The sequence below is a fragment of the Polypterus senegalus genome, chromosome 12 (genome assembly GCF_016835505.1).
Source record: "Polypterus senegalus isolate Bchr_013 chromosome 12, ASM1683550v1, whole genome shotgun sequence".
NCBI lineage: Eukaryota > Metazoa > Chordata > Cladistia > Polypteriformes > Polypteridae > Polypterus > Polypterus senegalus.
Genome location: NC_053165.1, coordinates 135,654,719 through 135,667,337, shown reverse-complemented (window position 1 = coordinate 135,667,337; position 12,619 = coordinate 135,654,719). Strand labels below are relative to the sequence as shown.

Below are 12,619 nucleotides of genomic sequence, written 5' to 3'. Positions count from 1 at the left end.
CACGTGAAAATTCATAGAGAGTTATAGCGTGGGTTGTTAACTGAATGCTAGCAACTGGTGTACTGACGCTCGTGGGCAGTTGTGGCTTTGTCTCGAGAGAGGTAAACATTGGTAGTGTGAGGTTTTCTAGCACGCGAGTTGTATTCCAAACAAAGCTTGTATGCCAAGCAAAATGTTTCGCGTCCAAACAGGAAGTATACCAAGTTGGACTTATTCCAAAGCGGACGTATACCAAGGAACCACTGTATTATATATTAGTAAACCTTCAAAATAATGTGCAGTTAAAGTCTCAACAGCATTCTCAGCATTTCTGGAGCTTAGTAGAGCCAGGTAACTATAAGAATCTTCATCAAGCAACTCTGAAAATGTCTGCTTTGTTTGGGTCTACAGACCTCTGTGAGTCTGTCTTTTCTGACATGAATGTCATGAAATCAAAGTTCAGATCAAGACTGACAGATAAAAATTTAATGACTCTATAAGAGTGAACCTAAGTGGCTCCACTTCACCATACACCTGCCACTCTTGTTGACTCCATGCAGTGCCAGTCATCTCACTAACTAAAAAACACATCACACATGCAACTGGACCTGTGAATAAAGTGAAACAGTGACATGGAACAAAATGACAAATGAATAAGTCATATCTGTGTATTTGGAATTTCATTGTTTTGTTTTGACAGCATTCATGTTTTAATTCAATAGTGTGAAATACACTAGAAAATGCATACAGACATACAAAATGCACTTGCAGGTGAACTAAATATTTTTTGTGATGTTTTAATGCAAATTGTGAGTTGTGGACACTTACATTTTGTAAATGTTCAGGCAAAACAAGCTTATTCAGTTTGTTTGGGTTGAAATAAGCTATGAAAATAAACGTTAGAAAACAGAAGTAGCTCTCAGCCATTTTCATTTTGTAAAAGTACCTCTCAGAGGAAAAAAAGTTGCTGACCCCTGCATTATATTGTATTCTGTGTACCAGAATTCATGGTTAGCTATTATTCTCAATTTTCATGTTCCTGCAAGTACAGACTGCTTTGAAGTATAACATCAACTAATACATCTATGCAGGTGACACAAAGAGTTACTTATCTGTAGCATCAAAAGACCATGGGGCTCTACATCCTCTGATCTAATGTCTGTCTGTCTCTCTGCCTGCCTGTCCCCTTACATTCCCAGTAACTATTTAGGTCTTCAAACACTGGACCAAGTATAAAATGACTGGTGAGATGGCCATTTGCTCATATGCACCAAAAATGTGGAACATTTTACTGATAAAGATAAGCTGAGCTTATACCACGAAACACTTTTTAAAAAAGTCTAAAAATTCACTTTGTTTATTTGTCTTTTTCATGTCGTCATTTTTTCCCCCCACCTGTTCAAACTGATAATATATACTACAACTAGCAAAATACCAGCACTTCACAGCGGCGAAGTACTACCTTAAAATTTTTAAGAAGAAAAGTAAACCTTTTTAAACTGAGGGAAAATATACCAATAATTATTTGTTAAGGATCTCTTTGTATGCCACGTTGTCAGTTCGGCCCTCCAGTTGTAATATGACCAAGCTGTGCGCTGAGTTTACACTTGAGCATGCAACGTACAGTTGGCCATGTGAAAAGCAATCTTGCCTCAAATCTCACAGCTTGGATTGCTGCTGTCATAATCGGTTTGAGTTTCATGGTTTGTTTCAATTACGACAGTATTTGCAGGACTTGTTGTGCTGAAGAGACATTCGGCATCTGTCAAGCGTTGTAAGTATACAATCAGTTTCATTGATAACTTCACATCCAGCTTTTGAGAGTTGAAACATTCATAAACATCAAAGTGTCCACTACTCAAATCGTCACCTGTGAATCTAAGATGTTTAAGAGGCATTGGCGGTTCTCCAAAGGTGTAAAATATTTGGCCATTTCAGTACACTTGAAAGCGACAACCGAACAATTTAGCGCCAGCCATCAACTCACATGCAGAACCATAGATAAAGGGCTTAAGCATCACCTACATGGGAAGTTGGAGAATTAGTGACGTTGGAAAGTTCAATATGGCGGCCAACATTGGCGTCATACCACTGAAATAAGTAAGTACATCGGTTTCAGTTAGTGCAGGGAAGCCGTCTACCAACTTTCGTGAAGATGGGGCCATAAATAAGAAAGTTTAACATGGCAGACGTTGTCGACTGTTATGACAGTTACGTGTAGAATTTCGAAATGAAACCTGCTTAACTTTTGTAAGTAAGCTGTAAGGAATGAGCCTGCCAAATTTCAGCCTTCTACCTACACGGGAAGTTGGAGAATTAGTGATGAGTGAGTGAATCAGTCAGTGAGGGCTTTGCCTTTTATTAGTATAGATATCATGCACTTTTAATAACCTCTACTATTCTCAATTTCCTTTTCCAGTTTTCTGTGCTGGCGTCTTATGCCATTGCCACCTGATCCAAGTATTCTGCAGCTGCCAGTCATGTTGAAATGTGATGTGGATACTCCAAGTTTTGACAAGACCCAATGCAATTATTCATTTAGAACTGTGAATCATAACATAAATATTAAAAGGCAATTCATTACTGTTTTATAGGATGCCCAATGGGGGCTGGGCAGTCTATTGCCCTTGGAACCACTGGACTTTTATTTTCTTTAGCATCTCACTGGCTGGAGTTGTTGTCCCTGCCCATCTAACAGACTTTGTCAATTACCACACAATTACAATTACAGACTTAAAAAATGAGTTATTAGTAATTTAAGCCATGCTTAGGGACTTTTCCCATTTATATTACTTATCTCTTAATTTACATGGGAGACGTCCGTGTTTATGTATCTCATTTATTTTCATTTGTTATGGTAATTATTTACTTCTTAAACACTTTGAGTTACACTTTTTGCATGAAAATGTCTCTCTATTATAAAAAAAAAAATCTTGGAAGGCTTAGAAGGTAACGATACGTGATTTTCTCGTAGACACTTTAATGTCCCGTGAGACAAAAGGACAGCTGCTGTACAGGCTTTTAAATGTTTGAAGCACTCCGCGACATGCAGATCACGCAGCTTGGCAGCAAGCCAGCAGTTGATCCGACCGCATCTCCTTAGCGTGCGTTCAGCCCCCCCCCCTTCACAACGCGAGCGGTTGAGATGCAAAGTGGCTGGCACATAGCACACCCCTGGGGGGAGAGGGAGGTGGTGGGCAGGTAAGCAGGGGGAAAAGCCCCCTAGTGTTATATAAATAACTTGTTACAGTTATACTGGGAGTTTTCATTATTTACAGGCAGACCTTGATGAGATGGTGAAGTGACGACAAGTGATTAGTTTGTTTAGATTTTGAGTTCTTACTTGGTCCTTTTTCCTACATAAATACTAAATAACAATGAATTACAAAAGGTCACGCAGTGTGACTTAATGTACTGTGAACCAGTTAATCATAAAGATGCTGTTTTAAGATAAAAATCATGATGTAAAAAGATTAGATTCCAAATTTGTTCTCAAATGTTCTGTTAATTTTTGTAGGATATTAAAATATACACTGGTAGGAAATTTAATCACAAAAACAAATCAGGAAGAAAATGCTTAACTTATGTCCCTAGAAGACCACAGCACACCACCCTCTACAACATTAACAGGTCAGTGTAAAGGATTTCAAATTCCTAAATAATTCAGCTATGCTATATTCAGTATGTGTCATGTGCATTTAAATATCACATACACTCAAATAATAGTATAACACTATTTCAGTAAGCAGCAAAATGAAAAAAGGCATATACACGTTACACAATAGTAAGGGAATACCATAAAAACTTTAACAAGAATAAGAAGCAGATGCATTTTACAAACCGGGTTGAAGATCTGGCTCTGGCCAGGATTTCTTCAATATGTAAACAGCAGATCCAGGCTGAATCCCATAGAAATCCAGAGTTTGTTCATCCTTTAACTTTCGACCACAGTACACCAAGTCTGAAATGAACACAAATGTTGTGAACATGACATTATTTTTTGAGAAAAATACTGAAAATTTCATGCTAGAATAAAAAAAAAATTAAACATGTACAGCACATTTTACCTGAATTGCAATACATTTAACCCTATTGCCTTATTTAAAGGGCATGGCCATACACATATAAACAATGTTTTAATAATATATAAGTTTGAAGCAATTATTAAATGTAAACAATTAATTAGCAAGAAAATAAACATTAGCTGCAAATATAAAACTTTTAAGCAATGTTTGACTGGTGTTAACATATTCAAATACATGTATACAAAAAAATGGTATAGCATGAACTAAGCAAGTGAGGCAAAATAAAATTCATTAAGTGCCTGACCTACTTGTTGAAACATAGAAAGGTTTGGTTGTTTTTTTACAACTTACAACTTAAAATAATTCTAATAGTGATTCTTGATTTCTGCATTTAACAAATTTTAAATTCTTCCTTTTGTAACATTTCAAAAGCTGAGCATATTTTAATAAGTACATCAAAAAATATAATGGTTGCTTCTTTTATAAATGAATACTGAACTAGTCCACCGACTAAAATGAAAAAGAAAACTGCACCATTTTTATTTTAAATTTGGATAAAGTGTACAATTTTAAAGTGACTCCTTTATTTTGCACAGCACTGAAAATAAACAAAAAAAGTGTATCAACATAAATGAAGAATGGAATTGCAACACAGACTGCTGTCAGATAAAGAATAATCACATTAAGTAGTGAACATAAATATAAAAATAAAGCAACATTTATGCCTGTAAAAAAGTGAAGTGCACAGTCCGTTATTTCAACATTCTTACTGGAATATAAATAGCCGAAGCCGGCGGCGTAAGAATAGAAACGGAAAACGGTGAGAAAGGAATTCGGTATAACAAAGGCTTAGGAAACCACTGTCGCAGTATAACGAAAATAGCAAGGATCGAAACCAATGCCAATGGTCGAGACAGTACCTTCCTGTAGCAGGCTACGGAAAACATAGACATATATATATACCGCATTCACTGTGATGCCCAGTCGACACAATAAGTCAGTGCGTCCGCCCTATTGCGAGTGGTAAAAGTGCCATTTAAACTAATACAGGTTAACATGGAAACCGGGTTTTCTGATGAAAAAACAATAACGTTTACATACAACAGATTTTGTTTACATGCAATTATTTATATCCATTTATACACTAAATGCGTGCGTATCCCATGGTCTTAGAGTTGATGGGTGGGGCTCTGTGAGTTGGTGGGCATGGCTCTCTGTTTTGCGTGCCCTTAGTTAGAGTTGGTGGGCGGGGCTCTCTGTTTTGCGCACGGTGTAAAGTCAACGTTGCTCAGAGGTGCATGTTGACTTTTGCACAGACGAAAGCGACTGAAGCTGTGTTTGGGGAGTTGTTGCCTGCTCGAGAGCGATGCTGGACTCGGGAGGACGGTTACAGTTGGCATGCGTGGCTCTGTCGTGCGTATCCCATGATGCGGTAGGAGGGTTAGAGTTGGCGGGTGGGGCTCTGTCTTGCTTGCGCTCACTGTCTTGCGTGCCCTTAGTGAATTATATATATATATATATATATATATATATATATATATATATATGCAGTAGCTGATCTAAATCACTTTTTTCAAGCTATTCTCTCTTTCCTGAGCAAAGGGATGTAAGGATGTTGCCACCTTGTCAGAAGAAATCACATTTCAGTGCCCTGCTCTCCTCCTCCTTTTGTTAAAAAAAGAAAGTCATGAGAATAACAGGCCATGCACCGCAGTGCGCCTATAGCTTCTACTGTATGTTTTTAGTGGCTTACACAGTCTGGTATTGATACAGTGGCAGCTATAGTGACAGTCTCTTCTGGCAATGTTGTATATGTATATTGAAGGGCATTAATTAGTAGCCCGCACTTGATTAGCGTCAAGCCATAACAGTACCCTTGTTCCACTTGTGTTGTACTTTAGCTTCTTAGAACATACAGTGCACAAACAAGCACCAGTTTCAACTTGTGAAAAATGCCAAGGCAGTGTCCTCCCACCAAGCCTGTGTCCTCCCACCAAGCCTACTGCCATTTAGCACATTGAACAACTGCACTTTTGTCTTCCCCAATTTTGATTCCATCTTGAGAGAAGCACAGTACATTCATGGCAATTGACAGAAAGCAGCTTGCTGATGACTGGTTTACACACTACCCTGTTCATATACCAGTGATCACTGCAAGAATGCTATTACAAGATTAGTTAACATGTATCAAAAAAACAAAAAAAAACATGTTTTTGCTCTTTTTACTTAGTTGCTGTTGCTTTAATAAATTGGTGTAATGGGCAGTGAATATATTTATGAATCTAAAATGGCCATATTTTTGAGAAAACTTAATGCTCTGCAGAAGTGCTGACATTTATGAAGGTGTAAAATGGAATGCCAATTCTTCTTCTTCCTCCTCTTCATCCTTTCCCAATTCTATGTTGGGTCGATGTGCTTGATCAACCTTCTCTAAACAGTTTGGTCCTGGACCTCCTCCCCAGTCAGATCCCTTTACTTTATCCATCTACCTCCGCTTTGGCCTCCCTCGCTTTCTCTTCCCCTATACTTCCATTCTTATCCCTCTTTTGCCCACATATTCATTGTCTCTCCTAATCAAAGGTTCAAAACCACTTCTACTTCCCTGTTACTTTAATATAACTTTTCAAAAATTAAACAGGGTATAGATTTAAGATGGGTAACCCAGCCACAGGGGATGCACAAACCAGTGTGTTTCTTCGTGCCAGTCCCAAGCCCGGATAAATAAGGGAGGGTTACATCAGTAAGGGCATCTGGTGTAAAATTTTGCCAGATCAATATGCAGAGAATGATACAAATTTTCATAACAGATCGGTCGAGCCCCAGGTTAACAACGAACGCCACCTGTACTGTTAGCCAACAGGGTGCTGGTGAAAATTGGGCTACTGCTGGCCGAAGGAGAAGAGGAGGGGGAAGGCGTGTCCGGAGGCAGAAGGACAGAAAGAAGGTAAAGAGAGTGGAACTGAGGGTAGGAACTTTCGATGCTGGCAGTATGACTGGTAAGGGAAGAGAGTTAGCAGATATGAGGGGGAGAAGGAAGGTTGATATATTGTGCGTGCAAGAGACTAAATGGAAGGGGAGTAAGGCCAGGTGGATGGGAGGTGGATTCGGATTGTTCTATCATGGTGTGGATAGGAGGAGAAATGGGGTAGGGATTATTCTAAAGGAGAAGTATGTCAAGAGTGTTTTGGAGGTGAAAAGAGTGTCAGGCAGAATAATGATTATGAAGCTGGAAACTGAAGGTGTGATGATGAATGTTGTTAATGTATGTGCCCTGCAAGTTGGGTGTTTAATGGATGAGAAAGAAGATTTCTGGAGTGAGTTGGATGAAGTGATGAACAGTGTACCCAAGAGACAGAGAATGGTGATTGTAGTGGATTTCAATGGACATGTTGGTGAAGGAAAAAGAGGTGATGAGAAGGCAATGGGTAGGTATGATGTCAAGGAGAGGAATGAAGGTAAGAGGACAGTGGATTTTGCCAAAAGGTTGGACATGGTTGTGGTGAATATGTATTTTAAGAAGAGAGAGGAACATAGGGTGACGTATAAGAGGAGAGGAAGATGCACACAGGTAGATTACATCCTATGCAGAAGAGTTGATCTGAAGGAGATTGAAGACTGCAAAGTGGTGACAGGGGAAAGTGTAGCATAGGATGGTGGTCTGTAGGATGATGTTGGAGATCAAGAAGAGGAGGAGGAGGAGGAGAGGGAGGGCAGAGCAAAGGATCAAATGGTGGAAGTTGAAAAAGGAAGACTGCAAGATTGAGTTTAGGGAGGAGGTAAGACAGGCACTGGGTGGCAGTGAAGAGTTACCAGACAGCTGGGAAACTACAGCAGATGCAGTAAGGGTGACAGCAAGAAGGGTGCTTGGCTTGACATCTGTAAAGAGGAAGGAGGAAAAGGAAACCTGGTGGTGGAATGGGGAAGTACAGGAGAGTATACAGAGGAAGAGGATGGCAAAAAAGAAGTGGGATAGTCAGAGAGATGTAGAAAGTAGACAAGAGTACAAGGGGATAAGGCACAAGGTGAAGAGAGAGGTGGCAAAGGCTAAAGAAAAGGTGTATGATGAGTTGTATGAGAGGTTGGACACTAAGGTGGGAGAAAAGGACTTGTACAGAATGGCTAGACAGAGGGACTGAACTGGGAAAGATGTGCAGCAGGTTAGGGTGATAAATGATAAAGATGGAAACGTACTCACAAGCAAAGAGAGTGTGTTGAGCAGATGGAAAGAGTACTTTGAGAGGCTGATGAATGAAGAGAATGAGAGAGAGATGAGGTTGGATGATGTGGAGATAGTGAATCAGGAAGTGCAACGGATTAGCAAGAAGGAAGTAAGGACAGCTATGAAAAGGATGAAAAATGGAAAGGCCGTTGGTCCAGATGACATACCTGTGGAAGCATGGAGGTGTTTAGGAGAGATGGCAGTGGCGTTTTTAACCAGATTGTTCAATTGAATCTTGGAAAGTGAGAGTGTCCAAAACCTCATACAACTCATCATAAAGTGTGAGTGTACAGTCTTACTGCCCAAAATAATAAGAGTAGCTATTTTGATCTATTCTAAACCTACTTTTCAATCACCATGGCGAAGCAAAACACAATAAAGTGAAGGAGTCAACCACACTTACCAAAAAGATCAGGCTCAGGGACAGTTTCTGGTAGGCTGGCTGCAACTTTTTGTTTTAATCTGGATACACAAAAACTTCCAGGAGCTGTACCTCCATGCTCTGCCTCTGAGAAATGCACAACTTTCTTGGGTGCCGAGGGTTGTTCTGCAAGTCTGATGAAAATATACCATTCTGTGCTGGTCATTTTCTAACAGAATAGCAGAAAGAAAAACAAAAACCAAAGTGAATACTTTGTAAAAGGTTAAAATGAAGACTCCGGACTGTGACACAGCAGCACTAGCCACTGCACCAACATGTTGCCCAGAATCAGATTTAAAAACAAAGTATAAAACAAAGTATAATATTTCCATCCATTTATTTTCCAACCCACTTAGTCCAATACTGTGTTACAGTGAGCCTATGTTTAACCCAGCAACAAACAACTGGCAAGACTGCAGCCCATCTCAGAGAACGCTCGCTCCCACCAAGCCAAATCAGAGATGCCAAATAACCTAACATGAAGTCTTCTATTAAATAAAGCAAAACATTTTAGTAACAGCCATAAAAATTCTATTTCTATACATATAACATGGATATAAATATAAAGTATAAACATAAAAAATGGAGGTTACTAAATGGAGTACCGAAGTTAAAGATAAGTATTGTTTTTATGTTCTTTTTACAGCAAAAGTAATTTCAGAGCATATTAATACTACTGTTATGAAGGACAGCATTATTCAAGGAATGAAACTTTTTCATTTTTGAACAAAATGCTTGCACAAATGCAGAATTTTTAAGATCTACGGTTAATGGAAATAATAATTGACTAAGTAGTTGATTAGCAAAAAACGGAATAGTGCAGCTCTAATTTGAATAAGAGCATGTTTTTTTCCAGTGAATTCTCTTGTACAACAGCTAAAGCTAAATCACTTTTCACTAATTGTATCAGTACAGTTTAAATACCTGGGGATTATTATTACAAGAATGCAAAAAGATCTCTTTTTAAGCATGGTAATATTATAGACATAATAAACTAGAGGTTAATATTTGGTCCTTCAATCATCTTATGTTAGCTCAGAGAATTAGTCATGACAAAATGATTATCATTACAATGCTCTTACATCTTTTTCAGAGCGTCCTTATATATGTATATGCTCAATACATGGGGCGCTGATTTTATATATATATATATATATATATATATATATATATATAAACGTGACTGTGCCACAGTATTTTACACAACCTCTAAAACAGTAAATTTTTGTGAATTTCCATGAGCATCGGGATATGCACCTCACTCTTCTGTTGTATTCTTCATAAATGTAATATACTGGTATGCAGCAGAGTTTGCTATTATAATAAGCCTCCATTTATAACAAACAGGCGTAGAACTACAAAGAACGTTACCTGTCATTGTTCTAATCACACACAGCTGGAAACTCATTAAAAACATAAGAAATTGAATTACAGCATTTTCCTTGGTCATTTGGGAAATTTTACATTCCTAAATGTGATTTAATCCATAGTAAAACTAGTCGAAGAGGCTTCATCTATATAGTCGTAAACAACAGATCCACTTAGAAACACATTTTTAAACAAACAAGGGACAATCATGTTTAAATTATGTATGTAAATATACAATTTTATAGCTATTTTTTACTAAATGTTTAATGAAAACTGTCACGTTCAAAGGATTATTTTTAACAGGTAAAATGATATTGAGCAACAATAATAAAACTATGGTCCGCTTTTAACACATCAACCTTTCAATTTAAAATCAAGAAAAACAGCATTCGGAAGATCCATTAACCATTTCACGTACTTAACATATGACATGTGCTGATCAAATGTGCTAAATCTATGAACCGCACACAGTATAAACAATTAATACTTGCACTGACCTAAGCAGAAGCGGTGCGGAATATCAAGACGCTGTTGTCCCGGAATCGGAAGTAGCGAAAAGGATTATGGGATATTTCAGTTTACTAACACAGAGATCGAGCGGCGACTCGAGAAAAGTTTCTTTTTAGCCGGCACTTGTGAACTCGCAGCGCTCCATGTTCGGTATGGCGTATTGCGTTGTTTCGTTGTTTTGGCGCATTGACAGCCGAATATCTTTTATTATTATTGACTACTTCAGGGTATTTTATCTAACGCAGAGTTTCTGTAAATTAAAAACGTTGTTTGCTACCTAGAAGACTTTATTGTTAAATGTAATATTAAATTAGTAAACTTTCCTAATATTTTCGCACAGGTCTGCAAAATTAAATTCATAAAACTTGCTTTAATTGTGAATGTTTTAGTTGCTTTCAAGAACTCAATAAAAATCATTTTGCTTGACTTTTCTGAGTCATTCATAACGGCTAACACGGTACAACACCCTAGTACTAACAACTCAATACAAATATAGTTATAATGTTCCATTATGTCACATTTAAGTACTAAATAAAAATTAAATGCAATTAAAATTGAACAAATTATACATGCATTCATGTTTTCAATATTGTTCTAAATCAATTTAACATGAACATATTTAGGTAATCTAATTTAAGAATAACTGAGAAGAAAACAATAATAAATACACAGTAATTTACTTATAACTTCATTAGTTTCAGTCACTCCTTAATTTTTTTTGTTCAGACCTTTGCATAGTGGCCTGTCATTTGCCCACCTTTTCTGTTGCGTCTCAATGGCACTACAACCGCAGTCATCCACCATCATTTTGACATTCCAATGCCCCTTGTACCTTCTTTCCATGTTCTTGATATCCTGATGGATTTTTTCGTCCTCACCCTGCTTTTCAATCACCGCTTTGAAATTTTAGGAGAAAAAATCCAAATTCGATTCCACAGAGTGAACTGAGACTCAAGTTACAACCCATTTCCTTAAACCTAACTAATAATTTTCTCATAATTTCTTTATAATTTGGATCTTTTTTGTTACCTTGAAAACATTATTTGAATGATACCCATGCCTGTCATTCCAGGATGTTTATTACAACATCATATTCTACATCTGAAATCAGTTTTCTAATATCAGGTGTGGCAAAAATGCCCTCTTTAAATTTAGCCTTAGACAAACCTGGAGGCTTTCGGCACAAGTCTATAAAACAGGCTTCATCATCTGATAGGACTTTGACAAACTGCTTCATTAACCAGTACCTTACTATGAAGCTTTGGTTAGCAGCACTTTATCTGGATCCACCAAGCTACTCAACGTCTGATGATGTTTTTGGCCCCAAGCTGTAGCTTTTTCTAGCTGTCCATTCTTTCTGAACCCAATGTCAATTCTTGGCTCTGCTGTCTCAGTCACAGAGAAATCCTGGGCTTTTGATGGCTTCACATGGTGCTGCGGTGATTTATCACTGTGTTAAATTCCAGCTATATTCAGGCTTTATTGTCAAATAAAAGAACTCTTGATTTAAACATAGATTTTAATATTACAAAATACTAAATTCAAACAAATTATAATTAAAATAAATTGGCATTTAAGTATTCTGCAAAAAATAAGCTATAATTGACAGCTAAAAAATATGTTTTGTGAAAAAAATGCTACGTGATGGGAATAAATGTTTTTCATTTTTTAATTCAGCACCCAAAAATACAGATGCCGGTCATAAAATTAGTATATCATGACAAAGTTGATTTATTTCAATAATTCCATTCAAAAAGTGAAACTTGTATATTAGATTCATTCATTACACACAGACTGATGTATTTCACATGTTTATTTCTTTTAATTTTGATGATTATAACTGACAACTAATGAAAGTCCCAAATTCAGTATCTCGGAAAATTGGAATATTGTGAAAAGGTTCAATATTGAAGACACCTGGTGCCACACACTAATCAGCTAATTAACTCCAAACACCTGCAAAAGCCTTTAAATGTTCTCTCAGTAGAGTTATGTGGGCTACACAATCGTGGGGAAGACTGCTGACTTGACAGTTGTCCAAAAGACGACCATTGACGCCTTGCACAAGGAGGGCAAGACACAAAAGGTCATTGCTAA

General features: G+C 37.5%; 1 protein-coding gene across 1 annotated transcript in view; it reads right to left on the bottom strand.

The window, feature by feature from the left end:
• Positions 1–10,606, bottom strand: part of ubl7a (ubiquitin-like 7a (bone marrow stromal cell-derived)) — a 32,015-nt gene extending 21,409 nt beyond the window's left edge. The window contains exons 1-3 of the mRNA XM_039773553.1: positions 10,510–10,606; positions 8,627–8,813; positions 3,821–3,940 (exon numbers count right to left, since the gene is read on the bottom strand). Of these exons, the coding sequence (XP_039629487.1) occupies positions 3,821–3,940; positions 8,627–8,810 (304 nt within the window). The 5' untranslated portion in view covers positions 8,811–8,813; positions 10,510–10,606. The remainder of the gene's footprint in view (positions 1–3,820; positions 3,941–8,626; positions 8,814–10,509) is intronic.
• Positions 10,607–12,619: the final 2,013 nt, after the last annotated feature.